General features: G+C 41.8%; 1 protein-coding gene across 5 annotated transcripts; it reads left to right on the plus strand.

Annotated features, from left to right (window-relative positions):
• The first annotated feature begins 2,148 nt into the window (after positions 1-2,148).
• On the plus strand, positions 2,149-18,980 carry GOLGA7 (golgin A7). Of its 5 annotated transcripts, none has more exons than XM_032618503.1 (6): positions 2,149-2,339; positions 2,604-2,736; positions 7,161-7,313; positions 13,703-13,804; positions 14,944-15,006; positions 17,593-18,980. In XM_032618503.1, the coding sequence occupies exons 2-5, from the start codon at positions 2,626-2,628 to the stop codon at positions 14,989-14,991; spliced, it is 414 nt and encodes a 137-aa protein (XP_032474394.1). In that variant the 5' UTR covers positions 2,149-2,339; positions 2,604-2,625; the 3' UTR covers positions 14,992-15,006; positions 17,593-18,980. The 5 variants fall into 5 exon arrangements, with proteins under 5 accessions (XP_032474394.1, XP_032474395.1, XP_032474390.1 ...); XM_032618504.1 differs by having other exon boundaries at positions 2,293-2,446; positions 14,939-15,006; XM_032618499.1 differs by having other exon boundaries at positions 2,294-2,446.
• The last annotated feature ends 2,323 nt before the right edge of the window (positions 18,981-21,303 follow it).

Genomic DNA, 21,303 nt, shown 5'->3' on the forward strand with positions numbered 1-21,303 from the left:
ATAGGGAAAAATGATTGCAAACCATATGTCTGATATAGGACTTTGCTCTAGAATATACAAATAAGTCTCAAAACTCAAAACAGGAAAATAAACACAAATAAAAAATGGCAAAAGATTTGAAAAGATACTTCATCAAAGAAGATATATGGATGGCAAATAAATACACGAAAAGATGTTCAGAATCATTAGGCATAGAAAACCTAGAGTTATAACCACAAGGGGATACCACAATACAAGTATTGGCAAAGATGTGGAGCAACTGGAACTCTCATTTGCTGCTGGTGGGAACGTAAAATGGTACAACCACTTTGGAAACTAGTTTGGCAGCTTCCTAAAAAGTTAAACAGATACTTATCCTATGATCCAGACATTCTACTCCTAGGTATTTACCCAAGAGAAAGGAAAACATATATTTATACAAAGGCTTGCAGAAGAATGTGCAACAGCAGCGTTACTTGTCATAGCCAAAAACTGGAAGCAACTCCAATGTCGATCAACTCATGAATGAATAAACAAACTGTGGGTGTCCCTACAATGGAATACTATCCAGCAACAAAAAGGAATGAATTCTTGACAGCACAACAGATGAATCTCAAAATAATTAGTCTATGTGAAAGAAGCCAGACAAGAAGAACACATACTGTGTGATTCATTTCATATAAAATTCAGGGAAATGCAAACTAATGTATAGTGACAGGAAGTAGATCAGTGCCTGGGGAAAGGGACTGAAGAAAGGAATTCTCTTGATTGAGGTGATGGTTTCATGGTTGTATACATGTTAGAACTTACCAATTTGTCTGCTTTAAATATTCAGTTTATTGTATGCTATTTATACTCCCATAAAGCTGTTTTTAAAATACAATAAGAGAAAATTTTTTTAATATATAGTAGGCAGTATCAGAGAGTGGTGCTAACAGGTTATACATTGGTCCCCCTTACCCAAGGCGGGGGGTACATTCCAAGAACCCCAGTGGATGCCTGAAACTAGTACCAAAGTACTAGTTTGATGCCTGAAGATAGTACCAAACCCTATATATACTGTTTTTCTACATATACATACCTATGATAAATTTTAGTTTATAAATTAGGCTCAGTGAGAGACTAACAAAATAGAACAGTTATAACAATATATTGTAATGAAAGTTATGTGAATGTGGTCTCTCTCAGAATCTTATTGTACTGTACTCAGCCTTCGTCTTGTGATAATGTGAGATGATAAAACGCCTACGCGATGAGATGATGTGAGGTGAATGACAGCGTTAGGCTGCTATTGACCTGATAATAGGTCAGAGAGGAGCATCTGCTTTGGGAGATCCTGGATCATGATGATGTCAATGATGGGACGTCAGGAGTGGACATGGATGATTGGGGATACCAAAGGGATGGAGCCAAAAGCAAGACATTCCATCACGCTACTCAGAATAGGCACACAACTTAAAACATGAATTGTTTATTTCATTTAATAAATTGTTTATTTCATTTAATATTTTCAGACTGAGGTTGACTGGGGGTGGGGGCGGAGGTAACTGAAACCTGGGAAAGCAAAACAAAGGTGGACTACTGTATCAGCCAGGCACACCAGATAAAGGGCTTCCGTGGCTGCCTTGCAAAGGTACGCCGAGCTGGGGGTGGGGGGTGGGTGGGTAAGGGCCCTTGGCAAGCCTCTCAGGAGGGGTGGAGGCTGGACTGCTGGATGAAAATCTTTGGGGTAGAAGGAAAGACAACACTTCCAGGAAAGCTGAAGGAGGGATGCTTGACAATGAAGCCCATGCAGCTTCTCCCTCCTCCCTTCCTCCCCCCGCCCATTGCCAAACCGACCGTCCCCAGCCAAGCCTGCTTTTCATTTGTAAATCTGTGTGAGCAGTTGTTTTGTAGAGTTGGGTGGTGTCCCACTTGTAAACTGAGACTTCCAATCAAGAGTGAAAATAAACCCTTACAATCGGTGACCAGAAACTATGCCGCCATGATAACGAGGAAATGACACACCAGGGAAATGACACACCGGGGAAATCCCGATTCTCGAACCCTTTGCACCCTCAGATGAACTCCGTCTCCACCGTTCTCCCCGTCGCCCCGCCCCGCAACCCCGCCCCCCCGGGTCCTGCAGCCCCGCCCTCCGGCCCCGCCCTGAGGCCCCGCCCGGCCTTTTCCTTCCGGATGGACTCCTCCGTGCTAGGTGGGGGACGGAGTAGGCCCTGGCCCCGCCCACGGTGCCCGCCCCCGCACCGCAGCGCGCAGCCTCGGCAGGATCGCTTTACGGCCGGAGGAGTGGGTGGGTCCTAGACTCGAGGTAGGAGGCCGAGTTGAGGGGCGAGGAAAGAGGCCTTTTGCGGCAGGACGTAAGTGACGGCGTAGGCGGTGCGACACCCGCTGGAGGGCAACGGAGGCGGTTTCGTGTTTCCCGGGCCGAACCGGGCTCTGGGGGGCGCGGGGCCTGGCCCGGGAGGTAGCTGAAGGCCCGCGGTGAAAGCATGGGTGAAGGGGAGTGGGGCGGGGAGGCCTTGGGCTGCTTTGGGCGGTGGGTGGGTCTGCGGGGCTGGCGGGCTGGAGTCCTGGGTCCAGGCCGGAGATCTGACCGTGGTTGGTGTCCCCCGAACCCGCAGCGCGGCCCGTCCTGTCCTCGCCATGAGGCCGCAGCAGGCGCCAGTGTCCGGGAAGGTTTTCATTCAGCGAGACTACAGCAGTGGCACCCGCTGCCAGTTCCAGACCAAGTTCCCCGCGGAGCTGGAGAACCGGGTAAGCAGCCGGACTCCCCGCACATGCTCTGGGGCGAGGCCGGGAGCCTCCCCCGGGGCGACAGGGAGTGCGGGTCTGGGAGGAGCAGGCACAGAAGGAGCCTGGGCTGGGGATGTGCGAAAAGGGCCTCTAAGCAAGACCTGGTGTTTGGATGACAAGGAATAAAGCCAAGCCCCCGGTCTGACGACCTGGTGGAGCTCCGTGGTGCCCAGGGCCTGATGTTTGCGCCGCCGTCTTCCCTGGCCATCCCCACCCCACCCCGGGTCATTGACCACAGTGATGAGGAACTAATTCCTGGCGCTCCAGGCCACCTACCTCAGCGTGTTGTAAGCTGCATCCTCCAACCTCACCACGCCAGGGAAATAAATATCATTTTCGTGACTGACGTCTGTGGCCACAGTGCCGGCCACACTGCTTGGCTGGAAGGGTTTATTATTAAGGGCTGTGCTAGGCAGTGCAGACAGGCCTTGAACCTGGAAAACGCAGAGCATTGGATGGGCCTGGGCAGGGAAATATCTCAGAACGAGGCCCTCAACTTGTCCCTCGCAGTTCTGATAGCTGGGAGACACCTGTACTGTGTTGGCTTTCAGGTCAGAATTGTCATCAGGATGTGGGTCTTTGGGGCAGCCTTGCATGCAAAAAGGGATGTGCTTCCCCTTTTTTCAGACTTAGGAAAAATAATGGTAATGATTATTGTATCTTACTTTAAAGGTACAGCGATGTGAGCGTATGTAAGTATGTGTGTCTTCTTGTGCCCACATGTGTTCATACACCCAAAGACAGACTGTTTGGTCTTGAGCTTTGTAAGATAAACCTGTGTGTTTCCTGTTCAGAGGTCAATTTCTGGTTAGATGGGAGCAGGTTTTGTGGCTCTTTCCTCTTTGACAAGGGGTGGGTGCGGGACTGAGAGGTCATTGGGCATGGGTGTGGAGCTGAGAAGTGCTGGCTGTGGAGTAAGTAGGTGTTGATGAGTCTACTGGAGCAGTGTGTAGCAGTCATTTAAAATTGGCTTGTGAGGAGGTGGGTTGTCCTACCTGATTGCCATTGAGCGTGTTGCTTCTTGGTTAGAGCTACTGAATGTTGTTTTTTAAAAATAATTTAACAGCACAGTTAACATGGTTTACATTTTAGGACTTACATGAAATGGATCAAATGTGTTACTTTTAAGCCTCTTACACTGAAACTCTGACAATACTATTTATGTACTTTCAAATCAGAGTGTAAACAGTTCTTTTGCACCACACTTATTTGGATGTCACATGATGCCTTTGTTTAAAAGTTTAAAAAGTCAAACTTCCAACTCATAATTGACCCAAATATATGTATGTAGAATCAGACATGAGCCTTCCACTCTGTGTGTGGTAGAGCCTTTATTTTATAGTCTGAATAGAGAAACAATGTAGTCATAGAACTTCACTGTTACAGGAAATTGCTGTCTCTAAATTCTGGAGTCCTTTTACTTCTTTGACTTCATGTAGCCCAGAACTGCTTGTGATTCTGAGTACTATATGGAATGTTATTTGGTATTGTGCCCTTGAATTTTCTTTTTTTTTTAATGTTTGGGTTAAAACACTAGCTTATACTTTAAACTGCTTGGGAAAGCTTTGTTTTTTTTTTTAAATGTGTCGAGATTAATTTTAAATTACAGATTTAAATTTTCCTTGCTTTGTTTGATGGAAAATTCAAAGTTTCTTTCCTTGTTTTTTTACTACTTACCCTAGAAATTGTACTGATTGCTCTGCCTCTGGGGCTGATTTTCCCTTTGTGAGAACATTGCACTTGGCAATTTAATAGAGGAAGAAATAAACATGCAAATGTTTTGTATGAGTTTAAAGCATTAAACACACACATTTGTACCCTTTAATTTGTGAGTGAGGACAAGTTCTGTCTGTTAACAAGTTTACTTACTCACTGCCTGTGAGAACTTAATACTTTGATGTATAAGTGCTTTGTTGCCAGGACAGTTCTTTAAAGAAAGCTCGATTCTCACTTTAGCGAAAATACAGACATCTTAGGCACCCTTGGCCTGGGCAGCAGAGAAGTGAGTGAACTATAATTGAGGCATTTGTTCCCCTGCATCCCTTTAAAAATATGCCTCTACATCCAGTCAGTAGAAATTATGTTTGACTTGCAGTCTCTTTAAGCTTCAGCCCCATTCTTTGACAGGTAGTTCAACAAGAAACAGAAATTCTGGGAAGACGAGCCTGATTCCTATTTCTATTCTGGCTGCCGGTATTTATTGGTCCAAATTTGCATTTAGCTCCAGCTTCACATATCTCCAGATGTCAATGTAGCTGCTATATTAGTGTGCAGGCACCGAGGGGTGAACATTGACAGCCACACTTCATGGTGCCTGAAGGGTATGAGAACAAGGCCCATACCTCTGTAGAGCCCTTCGTAAGTGTATCCTTGCCCTTACTGCTGCCCATCATGCTTTTTCCTTTTTTATTCTTTTTTTTTTTTTTTTTTTTTTTTTTTGGCCAAGGTGTGAGGCTTGCAGGGTCTTCAGGGACTGAACCTGCGCCCTGGGCAGTGAAAGCATGGAGTCCTAACCGCTGGACCACCAGGGAATTCCCCCCCGCCTTTTTTTTTAATTAAACTTTTTTTAAAAGAATTCTCCACCTTGGATTTTTTTTTTTTTATGATCTATGATTTGCCTCCAACCTATAAAGCATTGCAATCTTGGAATAACTTTTAAGAATTAGTGTTTCTGGTAGGATCAGTAATTCTGATCTGAAAGAAATAAAATGTTTCTGGGTTGATTCCCTAGTTTTGAATCATTCTGTCCAAAGAAACGTAAATAATTCAAAGAACTTTCTTTCTCAGATCATAACATCGTAGTAAATCAAATGCGAGTGTTTGAAATTATTTGGACCTTTGTGCTTTTACTGATGGACAAACTGAAGGCATTAACTTAGGCAAAACCAGGTGGAGATAACAATTTACCATTAATACTTGTTCACTGAGTTGTTCTCCTAAGTCTGTTTTCTGGGAATGGTGACAGGTTGCCTGGGTGACCGTTCGTAACGCAGCACATCTTCAAGTGGAGGCTCGGTGAAGGGACGCTGCCCTGGCTCTCAGCACCATCTCCACCCACCCAGCCCCGGTCAGAAACACTCATGTTCTGGAAGCAGGTCAAGCCACCCACCACTTTCAAGTTTTCATGCCTTTGGCTCATTGAGTCCTCACAGTTTTCCACATGAAGGACAAAACAACTGCCTCTCACCTAAAGGGTTTCAATAGCTTAAGGGTGATGGTCATAAATCATCAGATGTACTCTGTATGTTAACAGAGAATTATGTTCTTGGGAACATTTTGTCTCACACTGTATACTGAGGTTCTTTGAGTTTCTTTCTGAGTCTATTTCTATGTAAAGTCTTCATGAAAGAGAGAATTCATATGTAAGTAGTTATTAGTTTTAGGAATAAGGGAGATATTGTGTGAGAGAAAGCGGAGAATAAGGACAGATAAATTGTGCTTTGTTACCTACCAAGAATGCTACAATTGGGTGAAATACTCAACTAATGGGACTTGAAATTTCCTAGGGCAAAGTATTGGGATTTGAAATCCACGAACTGTTAAAAGAAGCAGGTAATGAGCTACTGGAAGGAGAAAGTGAAAGCAGTTGATGAGAGTGAAAAGAGGATACAATAGTAGTGTTAGTGTACATGGTGTCACTGACTAGAAAAGGGTGGTAGGAACCCGTGGTATGAAGAGTTGTGTAGTAGTTTGAGATTTTGCCTGGTTCGGTGTCAGCTTTTAGTAACCAAATAGTTACTTTAATTTAGAGATGGGAAGTGAGGAAATAATACAGTTTGCACCTTTTGATCTGCTGAAAATGTCCTTACTTCCCTTTTTTGCCTAAGTAGATTCCAGCATTTAGGGACTTGATTTAAGATGACCTGCTCTTTCCAGATAAAGAGAATGCACCCCTCCGTTTGTTTCCCCACCATACTTTATACATGCCTCAGTTACAGTATTCTGTTGACTTACTTTGTTTTTATTGTTACATATCTGTTATGCTTATGACTGTAAATGCCTTGAGGACTAGAAAGTATCTTAGTCATCTTTCTTTAAGGCCTGTCATGATATCTGATGGTAGGTGCTCCATAAATGTGAATATGAGAGAATGGAAAGATGGAAAGATTGTATAATTTAATTAAGCTACCTGTGATTCAGTATAGAGGATAAAGAGACACCATTCTGAGGCTTGATGATATCCAGTGTCCATAAGAAGGATAAAATTAAACAAACACTAACCAGTTTCAGTAACTTACGTCCAGATTTCATCACCTAAAAATTTGTTTTCGGACAGTCAGATAAGAATGTTGACAAAACAACAACCTAAATTAGTGACAGCAAGCAGGAGTGAGGTGCTCGTCTTTTTTTCCAAAACTTATTTTTAACTTCTTTTTTTCTTACAGATTGATAGGCAACAATTTGAAGAAACAGTTCGAACTCTAAATAACCTTTATGCTGAAGCAGAGAAGCTCGGGGGCCAGTCCTATCTTGAAGGCTGCCTGGCTTGTCTAACAGCGTACACCATCTTCTTGTGCATGGAAACTCACTACGAGAAGGTAAGCCTACGTCTGTTTTCGCACAATCTCTTAAAATCATAAAGAAGGTGGGTTTATTACAGGTTTATGTTTACAGGGTGACAGTTGCAGTAAAACTTAAAGGGGCATTCATAATAATAATAGTTCAGATCTTATTGTTGCTTCTATGACCAGACACATAGAAAAGAACCCTGAGTCTTTCAGAAACAGGTTGCCCTGTTAATATTCAAATTGGCTTACACTTAGGGAGAATGTGGAAGATCCATGTTCTCATTCTGCCTAGCCTTCTGAGAAGCCCTTTCTTCATTTCCCCAAATTTCTATCCTCCATCTTTCCTCCCCTCTGAGTTCTTGTCTTCTCTTTCAACTATCTGCTGGGCCCCGAGTTGCCGGCTTCTCAACCTAGATGTCCAGAAGTCACCTCCCCATTTCGTTCAGTAGCATCCTGTCTTTTTCAGGACCATCTTTAGGTGGAGGGCTAGAGGGGGAGAATTTATCAGTTGTCAGACTGAAATAGCTTCCATTTTCCCATTCATTAACTTTATGACTTCTGCCACCACCCTGATTCATGCCCTTACGACCTTTCTCCTAGACCAGTGCCACAGTCTCCGGAGCCTCACTCCTTCCCTTCTTTTCCATTTCCAAACAGCTGCTGTGTCATAAAACACAGCCATGCCTCCCCTGCCACTCCTGCAAAGTGAGAGGCCTTCCCGGGTTCCATTTCAGGCCCTTCTCGAGCCCACCTCCAGCTCACCTTTCCAGCTGTGTCCTGCGCCCCTTCCTCACTTTGTCTTTCAGCCAACCACGCAAAAACTCCGAGGTTTTCCTCCACCTGAAGTGCCGTTCTTCCCATGTCCGAATCTCACTAGTCCCTCAGTCCCACTTTCAGCTAACTTTTTTTTTTTTTTGCGGTATACGAGCCTCTCACTGTCGTGGCCTCTCCCGTTGTGGAGCACAGGCTCCGGACGTGCAGGCTCCGAGGCCGTGGCTCACAGGCCCAGCCGCTCCGTGACATGTGGGATCTTCCCGGACCAGGACACAAACCCGTGTCCCCTGCATCGGCAGGTGGACTGTCAACCACTGCACCACCAGGGAAGCCCTCAGCTAACTTTTTATCTACCCCTGTAATCGGAATTCGTTCTCTCCTCTGTATCCCCACAATGCTTTACTCGTATCTGTTTTCTGGCACTTGGCACTCTCTACTTAGGAATGTAGCCGTTTATATTCTTGTCTTACTTGCCCTTCAAGTATGTCTTTTCCTTGAGGTCAAGGACGGTGTGTCCCTCTTCAGGCCTAGCGCCATACCTTGGGTAGGTGAGGCGCTCATTTACTGTGTGTTAAGTGAATGAATTTATGTTAATCGCAGTAAACCCCAAATAGATAGTTAAACTCTGACCATGATTAGAAAACGAAAGGCCGTACGGAGATCTGTATTATACCCGCCGGATAGAAGTTTCCCTGTGACTGTCTTGCACTCCATGTGGTGGAGAGCAGATACAGTTGCAGCTAAAATATCTTGAGCTGTCGGCTGACAGTGATGCTGCATTCTTCCTTAGCATCCTGACACGAATTCTCCTGGTGTTACTAAAAGGGAGCACTGAGGAAGAGTAGTTTATATCCCTCTCCATGTCGCACACTCTCATTCCTGCTGAATATTCCACATCAGGAGTTACAGAGGATCAGTATCAGCTTTCAGTCTGTCTGTCTTACCAGCTTCTCTGTAATAATACATTTGGTGAGTGAAGGGACAGGGGATTCATTCATTCTATAAATATTTATTGAACACCTACCATGTGCTATGGTTGCTGACGTCATGGAGTTTATAACTCAGTGGTAAAAACTGATAATAAGGAAACAAAACCCACAGAATTGTAAGTCGTGATAAATGCCTTGAAAAAAACGAACTTCCCTAGGATAGAAAATACAGGAAAGACCTAATTTAGATCGTGTGGTCAGAAAGGGCCTCTGAGATGGTAACATTAAGCTGCCGCGTGAAGGATGGGAAGCCCAGGGCCCTTCAGGCGGAGGGATGAGTGTATGCAGAGCATCTGGCGTCCCCCGTGCGGAGCGGGGCGTGGGGAGAGGAGGGCGGAGGCGACTCGGGAGGTGAGGGGACCTGCATCCTCCGGGAGTGTGTGCTCCGTGGAAAGAGGCTTAGATTTTATTTCCCTGCAGGGAGGAACCACTCAAAGCTTTTAAGCAGGAGTAATAATAGGACTAGATTTTCATTTTAAAGAGATTCCTTGGCTCTGGGGGGAAAAGGAATAAAAGTGGAAGTAAGACGCTCTGTTGAAGTCCAGGCAAGAGAGGGTGATAGCTTGGATGGAGAGCAGAGCAGCAGGGATGGAAGGAGGTGAACAAATTCAGGGGACGCGCTGGTGGTGGAGCCTGGACACCCTGAGGAGCCCCTGACCACGGTGGGTAAAAGCAGTCACGCCGGGTGGCCATTAAAGACGTGTAATATTGTCAATCTAAGGTAGAAGTAGATCCTCCAGAGTATTTTATTCATGCTTAGTGGAGTATTAGATGCTTGAATTCTCATTTCACTGTAGCTTTTAAATTTGTTGATGAGATTTTAATTAACTTTTATTTATTTGTGTGCAGTTGCTAAAATAGATACAGATACCTGCTTCTGACCTCAGTTATAAAAAGAAATTGGTAATTGGGTGCCAGCCAAGTCATTTACTAATGATGAGATCATGGGCAAGTTAATCTCTCCAAGTCTGAGTTCTCTCAACCATAAAATGGGTCTTAGACTGGTGGTTGCCAAGGGGGAGGGGGCTGGGGGGGGGGAGGGAGTGGGAGGCTGGGATTAGCAGATGCAAACTATTACATAGAGAATGGATAAACAACAAGGTCCTACTGTACAGCACAGGGAACTATACTCAATCTCCTGTGATAAACCATAGTGGAAAAGAATATGAAAAAGAACGTATATACATGTGTAACTGAATCAATTTGCTGTACAGCAGTAATTAACACAACATTGTAAATCAGCTATACTTCGATTTTAAAAAAAGGTAAATCAAAAAAAAAATGGGTCTTAGAATTAATAAATTGCCTTATATGTGGTAGATGCTTAATAAAGTTTTCTTAAGATAGATTTAAAAATTAAGTTAGTGTATACATATATATGTTTTAATCAGATATTTGTGAACTTACATGTACAGTTTATTTCAAGTGTATAAGTAATCTTTTTTAGCAGCTGCTAGTTTGTTTATCTACTAAAACATTTAGCAACCCTTAGTTAAAATTTTTTTGATTATTAATCTTGGAAGGAAGTTCTCAGTGTCAGAAATATAATGGACTTGAGTTCATAGGTAACATATAAGGTACTACTTTATAAGTCTAGTTAAGGTCTCTTTCTTTTTGTAGAGTGAGTATTAATAAACACAAGTAAAAACCAAGTAAAATTAGTCAAGAAACCAAAATTTAAGGCATGGTCACTTTTTAGAAATACATGATTTTATTTTAGAAACTGGACATGAATAACTAGATCATGCAAAATAAATAACTGGAATGGCCATAATTAAGATATAATGTACCTGTACTTTTAAAAGAAAACATTTTAAACGTGTATTTGTATTTTTGATACCCAGCCACCCCCTCTCTCCAGTTTGTCCCTCAGGAATTTCTGTGCCGTTATTTTCTACTTTATGAAAGGACAGGATTGAGTCATTTAGTAGTCCTTATTGTTTTAAACACTAAAACTTCTAGTCTACAAACAGTAAGCCAAATATAATTGTGCTTACGCTAGTCACGTGGGTTCAACTTTTGAAAATTGTAAATAGGCCTTTTAAAACCCACTAGAACAATCATGTATTTTTTTTCCTATAATGTGCTATTTATTGATTTAAAGTGAAGATAAAGGCTTCAGTGTTATTCCTCTCTGTTGCTGCCCATTATAATCAGGGAACAAACGGGCTTGTAGAAGGTTCTCCTCTCAGGAGCTGTCTGCTGTGTTCATCAACCAGAAGACATCCCTCCTGCCCGTGGGCTGTGATCTGAAAGGAGCACAATCAGAGGAGCTTAGATCTTTCTGAAAATACTAAAATCCTGGTGCTCTCATGCAGCCTCACTTAGGATATCTTTCCTTGAAGGTCTGGTAGGCTTTCTCCGGTTTAATGTTCTCAAGGAGGATAATAGTCTTTCCTGAGGTTTGAGTGTTTAGCTTGGTAAATATTATATAAATTGAGGTTTTATTGAGTGAAGATAACAGATAATTTTGTTCAATATCATAGTTTGTTTTAACATTGATTTACCAAAAATAATAAATTATGAGTAATATGTCAACATAAGGTTTCTTGGGGGTGAGAATGGTACTTTCTCCTGTCTGGGATGAGGTTTGAGTTGACTCATATTAATGCTTTCCTATTGCTAATGACACTAAGAGTTTAAAAGCATCTTGGTTAGGACAATGCTGGCTTCACCATAATACCGTAAGAGGATTTGGAACTTACACAAAAAGAAAACTAATTGTTTTCTTTCTGAACAGATACCCAAGTGCCCATGAATGTTATTAAAGTTTAAATAAAAACCTTGCATGACAAAGTTGTGCATGAATCACATAAAGGAATGCTGTTTCTTTGCTAGTAACCTGTACCCACGGAGACAGGGAGGAAAGCTGTTCTGAAGGAATTCTTTCTTTGAAACCAGCCATGCAGGCATTTTTCTGAGTGTACCCCTGAGTATAAATGGACTGAGGTGAGGGGAGACTGGCTCTCCAGTTTCTAGCTCTGGCAGGTGAGCTGAGAAGGAAATTGGAGAGAAGATGGAGGGTCCTGAGTTGGGCACCTTCATGGGCTACTTCCTTCCCCATGTCATTTCAGCATGATTGACAAACGCTGATAGAAAGATAGCGCCCATAAAGACCTAGCACCGCTCAGGTTCTTTGAGAGTTGAGAATAGGAGAATGACATGTGTACTTCAGATAATTTGGTGAAAAGCTCTTTTCTTTAGAACTAGTATTCTTAAATTGCTCATAACCCTGCAGATTGCTCTTTTAATAATATCATGCTCTTTTTAAAAAAGCGTAAAACGTTAGATTGTATTACTCCCCAAAGATGTAACCTGAATAAACTATTTATCGTCCTTTAATGAGAAAATTCATTATACAAACCACATAGAGTTTTAAATTCTAAATCAACTTATACCAAAGCACCTAAATTTTAACATCCTAATTTGTTAGTTTAGCCTGGTACATTATAGACCCACACATAAATCATTTCTTAATTTCCAACTTCATTTTCATACAGTTCTTTTCCCTTTATGTTGTGATCACATTTATCTGTGACTTTATCATATTCTGGTAGTGTGAATTTAAGAAAGCATATAGTAATTAAAGAATTGGATCAAAGCCTCTTTGAAGATTAGAGCCAGAAAAGGATTATTATGACTTTGAATCTGAAATAAAACATGTAACTCTTTGATTTTGTATATAGCTATTAAAATTTATTTTCTTCTAGGTTATCTGTTTCAGAATTGCCCTTATTAAAGCTGGAGATTTGGCAATTTCCAGAAGTTCCTTTATATCCTGTCTGGCTTTTGTCTACATTTGCTTTGACTTTTACAAGCTTAATACTAAACTTACAAGGTTTAGTGAGGTTGAGGTTCCCATCTAGGACACAAGAGCGAACTACAGAGCAACGCTCCACGCAGGCCTGGAAATGATATAAGACACTTGTCATCAGAACCTCCATGGCAGCCAGCACGTGCATGCTTGATGAAGGGAATAAACTTTTCAGTTTAAAACTCACTGGGCTCCTTTGTTGTAGGCCTACCTTGTATCATTACTTAAAATTGATGAAAATGTACAAAGGAGAGAAGTTCTTTTTTTTTTCTTTTTTCCCTCTCTGTCTTTTATGTTTTTTTTTTTTTTTGGTTGCGCCGCGCAGCTTGCGGGATTTTAGCTCCCCAACCGGGCGTTGAGGCTGGGCCCTCAGCAGTGAAAGCGCCGAGTCGTAACCACTGGACCACTAGGGAAGTCCCGAGAAGCAGTTCTTAAGTATTAAGGAGAAGGCCAAGAGCTTCCCTTGATATCAGAAGAGGTCACATGATGCGCACTTCATGAGTAGAGAAGGGGAAAGCATGCCAACCCTCGTGTATATAGTCACCTTGTATTTCTCCGCAACCAGGATGAAGGTGACCGGGAGGGGAGAGCGTGGCTCTCGTGCCACCGTGAGGCCGCATCTGCTGTGGCACTTGAACTGTGTGGATGGTGCTCGGGACTGGGGGGAGGCGGTGTCGGGAGCCCTGTGGCCTTAGCCACCTAGTCAGGGCCGTCCCTCCACGTGAACACCCATTCTTGCTTTGAAAACTAATTCCACTGCCTGAATATTTTGAGGTCCAGCTGATGCTTCACAGGGAAATCTGATGACATTTATAAAAAGCTGTGGTGTTTCTTTTTGTCAGGTTCTGAAGAAAGTCTCCAAATACATTCAAGAGCAGAATGAGAAGATCTATGCTCCCCAAGGCCTCCTCCTGACAGATCCCATCGAGAGAGGACTTCGAGTTGTATCTTTTCAGCCTAGATCACAAGGTCTCAATATCTGTAAACAGAACCTTTTGATCGGTCCTGTCGAGCAGCGGCAGGAGAGAATTTAACTCCCTTACTGCCGTACTTGCCCTAGGACTCTTCTGTGAGAAGGCACACCCGCCATGAGCCCCCCAGCTCCAGCACTCTCCCTTGACGCACGCCTCTCCTTCCTCTGTATCATGCTGGTCTCTGTGCATTGTGTAGTGCTCGGGTTGCCGTCATCTTGGTGGCTCTGTGGCATCTTGTAGTAATAATGGGAGTGGTGTGAGTCATGCATTTCAGCTGCAGAGGCTGGACCCAAAGCCCCTTTGAAATGCATGAACTCCTAACGTGCAGCAAGGTTGTCCAGATGAATCACAGATCCGTGGGTTCATCTGGCTCATTGAAATCAGCCACAGCTGCCAGATGTATCATTTCATTACCTTTGACATACTGCGTGTATTTTTAGAGGCAGCAAGCTTTGAAAATCACAAAGTGAATTTCATAAATAAAATTGCAAAAAAACCAATTTAGCTTGATAATGGGAGTAAAATAAATAACTGGGTAAAATAAATTTTCTTTTAAAACCTAGGTCAGATAACCCCAGGCCTTCCGGCTGATAATAATTTCAACAGTTTTATTATACTCAGCAGCAATGGTTCTTAAACTTTTAGACGTTGTGAGCTATTTCCCAAGAAAAAGTTTGCATATAATTCAGGGCATTTTGAACCCCTGACTTCATTACCTCCATGGATGCTCAGTTAAGAGCCCCCTCCTTAGTTCTACAATAAAGCATCCTTTTTCAGATTTTTTTTTTTTTTCAAAAGATGAATAATCAGTGTTTGGGGAGGAGCTACATGTGGTATACTACAAGCAATTACAGTTCTTAAATTTTTAGCAAGGTGTAGAAAACATCGTGTTTAACTCAAGCAGGAGAAAATTTTAATAATTCAAAATAAGTAAAGCAAATAATTTTTAATTATTTAAATAATTTAATTATTTAAATAAGAATTTAAATTAAGTAATAATTTAAAATAAATAAAGACAAGTCTGCACAGATCATACCTATCATCTTGCCGTGGTCCCTTTTTCTATGTTCTGTTCTTTAGTGTGTTTTCTTAACAGCCATGCTGTTTAGATTGAAATTACTATTTATGAAGACAGAGGCATGAGCAGTGGAAGATAAACCATAGGATTAAAGGTAAATATGAAATTATATGATTTATGTGCAATTTTTGTAATTTTGTAGGATGCGTGAATTTTCTTCCCTGCATTGTAAGTAGTGGCTCATCCTCTGTACTGGCTTGATATTTAAAATGTGTATTTAAACCAAATTCTATAACCCAAGTGATAGAGAATTTAATCCTGATTTTTTTTCTTCCCCCTGTATTGTTTTCAGACTGGTTTAGTTGTTACTTTGTTTTGGGGGTTTTGAGAGGTTTTTTTTTCGGGGGGAGGCATCTTATTTTAATATTTTAAAACTATCCTAGACATTTTAATAGATGGATCTTGCATATAAGAATCAGTTCAGAGATTTCCCTGCCTAAACGACAAATGGCTTTAATAACCAAAGAAACGTTTCAGAGTGGGGTAGGGAGATTCTAAATATTTCATTTATTTAAGTGGCTTCATAGCCCTTTAGAAGAACACTTACCTCTAGTGGGTAGAACCATACATTTTCATTCTTTTTAGAATGTTTATGTTCTTATATATCCATATAATGACCTTGAACAAGTGAGAAACAAATTGGTGGATACTGATGGGAATCTGTGGGAAATCACGTGGAAGCCACAGCACCTTAGCCCAGCCTTCTGAGTGACAAAAACATTGTACTTCACTGTTTCTGCCAAGTCCAGTCATGTGTTCTGCTGCTGTGCTTGCCTGATTGACTTTGTCTGCAGGCATCCGTCACTAATTCACAGGCCGCACAGAAACAGATTGTACCAGAGCAGACCAGTTCCTTCCCAGGGCAACAGTCATAATAGTAGCTGCCGTTTTGAGGGTACCTGCTATGTGCCCGCTATTATTCAAACGGTGTTTTCCAATTCTCACAAGATTCTGCAGAGGATTTCCCCCACTTTACAGATAAGCAAACCAAGGTACAAATATACTAAATGATGTTCTCCAAGTCACACAGCTAACGGGTATTGAGATATGAACCCAAATCTGATGGACCATAAAACCCCTGTTTTTTACACCGTACTTCCTGTAAGTACGTGCAGCAGCAGAGACGTGGAGAAAGGAAAGAGTTGATCAGATGATTCTAAGTATTTATCCCCTTCTTTTCTTTTTCACTACCTCTTAAAAATACGTTTTGTCTGCTGTGCCATTTGTTGAATCCTACAAAGCTGCGCTCTTTTAGCTCTAGGGAATGTGTCACACAGATTCTTACAAGCCACAGACCTAAATAATGATGCCCTCTGCTCGGCTTTTTATTCTCTACTGAGGCTTTGTTTTGGAACACTTAGTGTTACCTATTCGTGCACTTTCTCACATGCAGTTTCCAAACTGGTAATTCTCAAACGAGCAACCAGGAGCCCTACATGTGGTATTTGTGACGTGCCGCTGGGATGAGTTTGTTTGATCAGTTGTAGCTGCACTGACTCGGCCCAATCCATTTGTCATCGTGGCCCACTTTGCAGCTATTATTGCTCAATACGCTGGTTTTCTGAGGTGGTGCGGGGTTTGGAGCGTTTACACACCAGAGACCACTCTATCAACATTCAACAACAGTAAAATTTTGAAATGAGATTTACAGTAGGAACTTGTGGTAATTTCGTGAATGCAGATATTTTTGTTCAGTGCAGTTTAGTTTTCCGAGCTGTGTGTTCCTCAGACCCAGGATCCTGTGTGGGCTGAGGTCTTGGAGGAGGGGGAAAACTATAAGAATAATGAATTCAGTTTTATAATTTTTCTTCAGTCTACATGGTGTCTGCAGGTTGAAGCATTATGTGGGAATTAATGATTTAACAGAAGAGTACACAAATCCTGGAGGTGGCCTTTAAATAGACTGTTGGTGGGCTTCCCTGGTGGCGCAGTGGTTGAGAGTCCGCCTGCCGATGCAGGGGACACGGGTTCGTGCCCCGGTCCGGGAAGATCCCACATGCCGCGGACCGGCTAGGCCCGTGAGCCATGGCCTCTGGGCCTGCGCATCCGGAGCCTGTGCTCCGCAACGGGAGAGGCCAGAGCAGTGAGAGCCCCGCGTACCGCAAAACAAAAAAAAAATATAGACTGATGGTGTTTTCTCTCTTTGGATTAAGATTGTCTTCTTTACTCAGAAAACAGAATATGTCATTATTCTGTCACAATAAATAAGTGATAATAAAAAGAACCGTTTGTTGGCACTTCATTTGTGCCTGTACTTTTCTAAATGCTTCATTTTAATTATCACAACATCCCTGTGAGGTAGATAATGTTATCCCTGTTTTTCAGATGAGGAAACTCAGGCACAGAGAACCTAAGTTACTTGTGCAAGGCCAAAAATGGGCAGGCAGTTATGGAGGTGGGTAGGCAGTCATGGAGGTAGCCAGGCCCCGGATTGGCCGCCTGCCCCGTGCTGTGCTACCTGTCCTGACAGGATTGGTCAGAGATGGAAATACACAGCCTTGGATCTCTAGACCGTCGAGCTGTGTACTCGCTCCTGCAGGTAGTACAGATCTAGGGATTTTATTAGCTAGCACCTGGCTTCATAGAGTGTAGCCCACGTACTAGGAGCTCCCATCAGTCGATGTTTGGAAGTTAGTTAGCATCCCTTTCTAAAACCTTTTTTTCTCCCCTGTAACTCTAGGCCCACCTCCAGCTGGGACCCTCATCTGTCCACCGGCCGACCGCAGAGTGTCCCCCACCTCCTCTCCAGAGCATCATTCCTTCGTATCTGCTGCCAGAGCCACGGTGCCATTCACTCCAAGGACTGACTTTGTAAAATTCCACACCTGGAGTGACCTCTAGTCGCTCAGCATCCACTTTGTGTCTCCAAATTGTGTAGGACTCTGTAATCTTTTGATTAGTTTTTGAGAAAACGCAATGAAGCATTTCACTTTTTTTATTCAAAGCCATTAATAAAATATGCAGTTGGTCAGCCCAACACAGTTTATTTCTTACCTGCCAGCAGTGCCAGTGGCTCTCGTCATTCCTTGGGCCTCAGCAAGTCGTGAACTAGCCAGTGCTCAGTCTTACTCCCCCAAATTCATAAAACGCTTTTCGCCAGGATTTTGGTGAAGGGTGGGCTGCGTCTGGTTTTGCTAATGCATCTCCCAGATTTCAGAGAATTACCAGTTTTGCCATGACTCAAAGCTTAACGATCAAGTTCTGCTGTTCAGTTTCTCAAACGGAAGCTCATTGGAAAAATAATGTATAATGTTACCTGTTTTATTATAGCAATTCCTGATTAAAGCAGTATTTAATGCAATTTCCAGATTTTTGTTTTTTGGGTTTTTTTTTTTTTGAGAATTCTGTTATTACTGCATTACCTTGAACATTGGGAAGATGTGGTATGTGTTGCTTGTTCCTTATAAAAATAAGTAAGCACAATAAAGTGGATGCTAAACCATCAAACACAAATGTCCCTGCTGTGTCCCTGAATGAGCAAGTGTTAATAAATATTTTAATTATAGTTTTGTTATAAATATAACTTAAGAGAAAAAAATTTGATAGGAATAATACTATATATTGCTAATTTTTAACTATCCCTACTGGCAAACTTTATGATTCCTAGACTTTCCTCATATATGGTATTCAGTGCGCAGAAATATCATGATTGGTTCAAGTTCAGTAAGTGAAGTGATTTCCAACTAAAACTCTCAAGTCTGTGTCACTGTTTCTAGTTCTTTTTGGCCGTGTGTTCTTAGTATTGGGACTTCCTGTGCCCTTCATCTCTGGGCTTTGAGAGCACTGTATTTGGGAGAAAGTTAGGACATATACTAGGAGAGAATGAAAGGGTTAAAAGTTTTCCTTTCAGAGATATTGTAGGTGCTAATACTGGATTTAACCTTTCAGATTTAATTTCTTTTATGGGTCTGTTAGTTATTCAGTAAATCCCATAGGTCTATGTAATATTTTAATTGTATGAAACTTGTTACTTTATAGCCTATAATAGTGTGTCTGTCTGCCTTTTAAACCCATTGCAATAACTTTGCTGAAATATTAACACATTAGTAAAACTTTTCTTAAACAGATTGTCTCTGTGTCATGTTTGGTGTGATTTGGTAAAGTGATAAATGATATGGTATTAAATACTACAAGAATTCCTGGTTCGCTGTAGCTTAGTATTTTTAAACAAACGTCTGACATACAGTTTGTCACACTTTGCAATTTTTTACATGCTTTATCTCAAGTGCAGACATGTTAGCTAAACAGGTAAAAACCAAGAAATAGCTCCTAATGGTCAGAATGTATTCAGTTACAGAAATAAGAGATTGGAATGTCTCATTAGGAAAAAAGTATCCCAGTGCTGTGACAATCTTGGATCATCTGATGACTCCAGTTTTTTTTTAATGAAATGCCTTTGCAGAGAGTAACTGCTTATAAAAATAGAGACTATATTCCGACTTAAATTCCTTCCATATTCCACTTGGCCCTAGTTCCTGGATCCGCGTCATTGCTTCTCAAGAGTGACAGGCTTTGTTCCTTGTTTTGTTGTTTGTTTCAGTCTCATAAAGGAAGTCAGGGTATTCGTGCCACCTTTGATTTCCAAACTTCCCTCCCCTCCCCCTTGCCGCCCCACCTAGCCCCTCAAATGCCCTGAGAGCAGGGGTGATTCCTCTTTCTCCCTGCATCCATCCCCAACTCCCAGCATCCCGCACAGTGCTACATACACTTGGCACTCAGCTATTTATAAAGTGTGTAAATGCACGAGATATAAGTTGACAGGCCATTAACAGAGTTACTTTACTACATCTTCATTAGTAAGATGTTTGTCTGGCTGGATAAGATAGTGGCTGGTAAACTCCCCTTATAAAGTCTTGTTCTAAGAGGCAGTATCTGTGGCTTAAACTCCATTAGAGTGGACTTGCCTAGAGGTAACTATTCTTGAGGATTTCAGTGACCTTCCTCTGGATCAGGAATTCCCAGGGAAAGGAAAGGAATTGCATTCAAAACTCCCGAAGTAGATAAGTAATGAAAACAAAACGAATAAGCCTCCTACGCATACTTTGTCCTTTTGTTATTCTGTATGTCATTGGCCTTGCCAGTGTGTTATGTTAAATCTAGCTCTGGTTAAAACTAGAAAACATTTTAAAGTATTTTTCTCCTGAGTTCTTTAAACTTCTTGAACCTGATAAACGTTCACTTTGAGAAAGTTTCCACTTTTCAAAGTTTTCTAGGACCTCGTAAAGCGTGAATGACACTTTGTATTCATGTTAAGTCCTTACTAACTAGACTTCTCTGTACAAAGTTACAAGAGACTGTATGAAGGATGTGCTTGTCACTCATTTAGCAGCTAGAATGAATCAAACAGGCTCACAAATATCGCCACTCAATGGTATAAATACTAATTGAAATAGGTCAAAGTGTTCCTCATCGTTTGTGCCTGGCTGGAGGATAAACATCAATAAATATAACCATTACACAATGACCCACTTTAATCTGCAGATGTGTAAAATGTGGAGGATTTTATTCCTCCCACAAGAGCTGAAGTAAATGGTTACATAGTAGTACTCTGCAGTACTGGAAACATGGCAATGTGTAGAGGATAGCAAATGTCTGATTAACATCGTATTTGCCATGAATGGTGAATGCCAAAACGTAGGTTCTAGACCACCCAAGTTCTAGGATAGGACAGTGGTACATTTTGTTCCAAAATGAGTAAAGAGAATTAGTGATCAAATAAAGGTCATGGCCCTTCTGTATTGTATCCTAAGTTCTTCCCATAAACCTTAAATGGCACAGATGTGAAGTTCTGAGAAATTCTGCCTAAAACTAGGAAACTAGGAACTTAATGCCTACTTTAAAATTTTTTAAGCCTCCAACTTGCAAAAAGAAATAATTTTATAAATCGGACAAAACCAAAGATCTTCAATTAAGTATCATTGTCAAGTGAAAACAAATTTATGCCAGAATTTTCAGGTTTTTTAAATAGTATCTGAGTAATAAGTATTTATGGACCTTGTTAAGAATTTATTTAACTTTGTGCTATCACTTTTTACCTTGATAGTGAAATCTTTAATCTTCAGATTAATAAATCACTTTGAAGAATTTCTTTTTGTTTCTCATACAAAGAGTTTTTTAAAGGCAGTTGGGACGGGGATGGCAGCTAAAAATCAGTCCATTGGCTGCTAGATCTGTTGTTCTTTTTTTAAAAATTTATTTTTATTTAATTTATTTTTTTGGCTGTGTTGGGTCTTCGTTGCTGTGCGCGGGCTTTCTCTAGTTGTGGTGAACGGGGGCTACTCTTCCTTGCGGTGCACAGGCTTCTCATTGCAGTGGATTCTCCGGTGTGGAGCGTGGGCTCTAGGCGCGTGGGCTCAGCAGTTGTGGCTCGCGAGCTCTAGAGCACAGGCTC

Source organism: Phocoena sinus, chromosome 21 (genome assembly GCF_008692025.1).
Source record: "Phocoena sinus isolate mPhoSin1 chromosome 21, mPhoSin1.pri, whole genome shotgun sequence".
In the NCBI taxonomy this organism is placed as follows: Eukaryota; Metazoa; Chordata; class Mammalia; order Artiodactyla; family Phocoenidae; genus Phocoena; species Phocoena sinus.

Coding starts and splice junctions, on each gene's coding strand:
- GOLGA7 (XM_032618503.1), top strand. CDS start 2,626: ATGAGGCCGCAGCAGGCGCCAGTGTCCGGGAAGGTTTTCATTCAGCGA. Junction 7,314..13,702: donor TGGAAACTCACTACGAGAAG/GTAAGCCTACGT, acceptor TCTTTTTGTCAG/GTTCTGAAGAAAGTCTCCAA. Junction 13,805..14,943: donor TCGAGAGAGGACTTCGAGTT/GTATCTTTTCAG, acceptor CATGCTGTTTAG/ATTGAAATTACTATTTATGA.